Here is a 4612-nt window from a genome sequence, read left to right as displayed (position 1 = left end):
CGACATGCTGCTGCGTTGCCGCCCTCTTGATGCATTTCCACCGAACGTTCCTTGCATGTTTATTCCTTCGTGTAATAACTAACTGATGCCGCTGCCGCAATCCTTCAATCCGCTCCTACACGCTGACCGCTCCCCCAAATTACCCAGTATCATCAGCATGCTCTACTCAGATCCACTCCATTCAAAGTTACTAGTTTAAGTTCTGTTTTTGAGGAAGTCTTTCCAGATCCTCATTCGTTCATTCATTCATTCATTCATTCGCGATCTCACTAGCATCGCTGCCCGCGTAAATTCGCCTTGCCTCTCATGTTCTGTCAGGTCCATGTGCTGGATGCTACCCGGCCGGGTTCCGCCCCGCCACAGCTGGTGCAGCCCCGGATCCCCGGACTCGAGTACTTTGTGGAGCACTACAAACCAGCGCCACTAAGAGCAGCAGCAGCTGCAGTGAAGCACCCAGAGCAGCGACAGCCAACACCAGCGCCAATAAGAACATCACCAGCGCCAGCGCCATCAACAATAGCAGCAGCAGCGTGGTGGAAGGTGCGGGGCACTTGGTTATCCTAACCAACGCAGATATGAAGGCGCTGCGAGCAGTTAGTGGCGATGGTGGAGGCAGCAGCAGAAACAGCAGTAGCAGCAGTGGTAGGGAGTTGACGGTGGTTACAGCGTCGCTGTCCCAACCGGGTTTGGAGCACTGGCGGCCGCTGCTGCCGGAGCGACGCGAAGTGGTCGTGACGGACATGGACATGTTCGCGTGAGTGACGGTGTGAGTGAATTGAAGCGGCCATGCAAAAACTGAATCAGAGGCCTCGAGCCGTTGTTTCTCTGTGTTCCGAAACCATTACAACCAACCGCTGCCTCTCCCACCGACCCTAGCACTTGTTAACCTGATCGACCTGTTGGTCCTTCATTGCAGCGATCACGTCGTCTTGTACGAGCGGCGGCAGGGGATGCCCGCGGTCAGCGTGTTACCGTTAAGCTGGACAGCCGTCCGTACGGGCAGTACGGCACGTCAAGGCGACGGTGCAGGAGCTTTGGCGGAGAAGAACGACTGTCACTGGGACGATCTCCCCCAACCCACGCAGGTGAATGGTCGCGGTTCGTATGTCGGTCTGTAGCGGTGAAGTCATCTCACCTCTTTAGCGTATTAGCCGTTGAAGCACCAGACGAGCCACAAAGCCAAGCAAGGTTTAGGGACTCCCGAGCAGTTGTGGTGACCTTGGCGATGGCGTTGGTTGGTAATGCGGTCTCCCCATGTGGGTACGGGGACCTCGCGGCAGCATACGTACGTTCCACGGGGCGTGAGAGGGGAAGACCCTCCTCAACCTCCTAATGCTGCACTGCACACTGTGCGGATACGCGCTTTCCTGGGCTCCGAAACCCACATGGCCGCGTCCCACCGTTCCTTTTCCCCCAGGTGCCCCTGCCTCCTTGGGCGCTCCACGTTACCCCTGGAGTCAACGCGGACCTGTTCTCCCCTTCCCTCCGTCTTACCGTGTCCAGCCCATTACACCCGCCGACCACTCTCGAGTACGACATGCGTACGGGCCGTACGGAAATCCTGGCACAGGAGAGGCCGCCGCCAGCCGCCGCAGACCTGCTACGTCGCTGCTCACTCCTGCAGCTCCGTGTCGAGTCGGCGGCTATGGCAGCGGTTGCGGATGATGATGACGACGGTGGCGCGTCTGTGGGCGCCGTACACGTGCCGGTCACGTTGGTGCTGCCACCGGGATTGACGTTTCCGCGGGACGCGGTGAGGAAGGAGGAGGGTAGCGGCGGAGGTAGCGGCGGAGGGGGGCGCATTCCGGGCTTCACGTGGCGCGTGATTTCAGGTCCGGGGCGGAACGAAGGCGGCGGACGTGCAGGTTGTTGCGAAGACGCCGTCCTCGCTGATGGCGTTGCTGCTGGCAGCGACGACAGCAGCGCTCTCCTGCCGACGGAGAGCGCATCCGCCGGTGACCGTCCAAAATCTGCACCCTGGGACCCGTCTGAAAAGAAAATGAACGACAGCTGCGATGGCGGCCGAGGTGGCGGCGAAGCTGCACTCAACGAATTGGGGTTGCCCCGGCCGCTAATGTTGTCTGTGTACGGCGCATACGGCTTACCACTAGAACTGCAGTACGATCCGACGCTACTATGCCTGCTGGCGCGGGGCTGGTCAGTCGTGAAAGTACATGCGCGGGGAGGTGAGGCTTTGGGGCTTCAGGGGAGGTTTTGGGGCTTCTGCTGTTTTGCGGACATAACTGGTTCTAGACGGAAGAAAGAAATTGTGTCCACACCGGCGCACTTTTTATACATAGAGCCGGCAACCTTTGTGTGGCCTGGCTGTGCCGATTAGCAGTCTCCGGGCCGCAGCGGGAGGTCATGGCCACGTTTGTAGAGTTCCGTTCTGGGCTCAAGGCACCGATAAGGCTGGCCCTCAAGGGGAGGGGTGGACCCGGGTGAAGCAAGGACCCACCCGGGGTGGACCAAGCCGCACCTGCAAATGGTGCATGATGCCTGGGCGGGACTGTGCCGCAGCGCGTGCTGAGGTTGGTGGTGAGAGGGCCTTCGTAGCCACCGTGCGCTCTCTCATCATCGATTTCGTGAGGTAGAGACACAGGGTCGCGCGCCCTCGGTCGAGCAGAAGGGGGCTGTGGCCCCTCACGCCCCTCTCCTCCCCCCGCTAGGGGGAGAGTGCTTCGGCGGTCGTTCCCTTCGGGTATTTTACGTTTAGGTGCCGCTGGCCAGCGTCAGGCCCGGTTCGATGTGTAACAGAAGCTACATACATACATACATACATACATACATACATACATACATACATACATACACACATACATACATACATACATACACACATACATACATACATACAGGCGGCGAGCTGGGTCGCCGTTGGCACAGCGCCGGCTGTCGCCGCCACAAGAGGGCGGCTGTGGAGGATTGCCTTGCAGCGCTGCGGGTCCTTACTACCGCCCCAGCCGCCTTCTCCTCCTCCATGTGCCGGTCGCCGTCCCAGTCCGCCGCTGTGGGTCCGTTGACGTCCGCCGGACTGGTGGCGGGGCATGCGATTAGCGCCGGTAAGGGAGAGGAGAGGACTGGGTGAGAGGGCTGAGCTATATTAGGCTGGGCTGGGTAAAAATGTCGTCCTTTAGTCGCGGACGTACGGTTCGTACCTTAAGTGTACACACACGCACAGCGTTTTTTCTTGGAAATAAAAACGCTATCGTACATCATATTGCAGTGCCTGTGTTCAAACCAGATTTCTGCATGTACAACTCTTATGAGTTCCCAGGTGGCGTCGTCCTGGGTGCCGTGCTTAACACTGCTCCTGAGCTCTTCGGTGCTGCCGTCCTGCGGTGCGCCTTCCTGGAGCTTCTGGGCAGTTGCAGCGATACCGGGCAACCGCTAACCGCACACGAGTGGGACGAGTGGGGTCATCCTGACGACCCACGGGACTGGGTCGCGGCTGGGAAGCTCTGTCCGTATCACAATCTGGATCAGGCCGTGGGGAGGTGGAGGGCGGCTGTGCTTGCAAGTTGCGCAGAGGAGGTACGAACCGGAGGATGGACGTCCTTCGTCGATGTCGTGAGTTGGGGGGTTACCCCGATTTGAAGTTTAGGTCCCGTTGCTGAATAGGGTTTAGAGACGATGTGTGGGATGGGAGTGTGTATCTGGGGTTGGGTTTTTGCGGGTACATGAAAGCGGCGACTGCCGTGTCACGAGTACAGGAAAAACCTGCAAGTATATGTTGTTGCTTTGACGTACGACGCACGGCACATCTCCACATGCTATGCTGTGGACGTATGGTAAAATGGTTTCTCGCGTAAGGCGATACCCAATGGTCGACCTCATGTAGGACCCGCGAGTGCACCCTAGTATCCCTGCCAAGTGGGTGGCTCGCCTACGTGAACGACTGCGTCGTAATCTGGATCAGCCGGCTGCAGCACACGAGAACGATGCTAGCGGCGACGACACCCTCGTGAACGGCGGCCGGTGGCGGCGGCTGATGGACGGGTTATTGCGGGGAGGGACCGGCTCCCGTGGCAGGTTGAATCGAGTGCCAGGGCCTGGTGACGGCGGGGCAGGCGGCGGCCTCGTGCCGAGTACATTAGTTACAAAGGAGGGTCACGACGGTGGTGCAGGTGGTAATGACGGACGGGGCGTGTGCGCCCCGTTGCTACGTGTGTACTTTGACGGTTCGGGCCATGTGCGGGCGGATCCCGGTGCCCAGGCAGAGCAGGTGGCGGAGGAAATGGCGTTCATGCTCGTGGCGTTGGTGGGGCGGGAGCGAAACACGCCATGAGTAGAGACGAAAGGCCGAAAGCACACATACACACACAGGTCAAGTTTGCTAATAAAAAATAACAGCAGTACAACGCAGGTATCGTGCACATTCGGGTTGCAACGCAAAACTTCTCTAATGGAAAAGGCTGTAAGGTGGAATGCGGGTGTGGAGGAAATATTGGTTCCACACGCTTTTCAGCAACAGACTCATCAAACAGAAATCAGTAGTTGGCAGTCATGCTTAGTTGATGGCTGGCAGCGGCAATACTACTTTGCTGCATCTTTCCTAGAGAGCTTTGCGGCCTTGTGCTGCCGCTGCCGCTGCTACTGCTACTGCTGGCAG

At 58.6% G+C, this 4612-nt stretch overlaps 1 protein-coding gene across 1 annotated transcript; it reads left to right on the top strand.

Moving 5' to 3' along the window:
• Positions 1-2068: 2068 nt before the first annotated feature.
• On the top strand, positions 2069-3480 carry VOLCADRAFT_32234 (uncharacterized protein; the record flags this gene model as incomplete). Its single annotated transcript, XM_002959535.1, has 3 exons — positions 2069-2186; positions 2859-3010; positions 3271-3480. Coding segments are annotated over 3 exons (480 nt in total), but the record flags the coding sequence as incomplete, so codon positions are not given.
• Positions 3481-4612: the final 1132 nt, after the last annotated feature.

Source organism: Volvox carteri (genome assembly GCF_000143455.1).
Source record: "Volvox carteri f. nagariensis unplaced genomic scaffold VOLCAscaffold_337, whole genome shotgun sequence".
Lineage (NCBI taxonomy): Eukaryota > Viridiplantae > Chlorophyta > Chlorophyceae > Chlamydomonadales > Volvocaceae > Volvox > Volvox carteri.
This window is presented reverse-complemented; position numbering and strand designations above follow the sequence as displayed.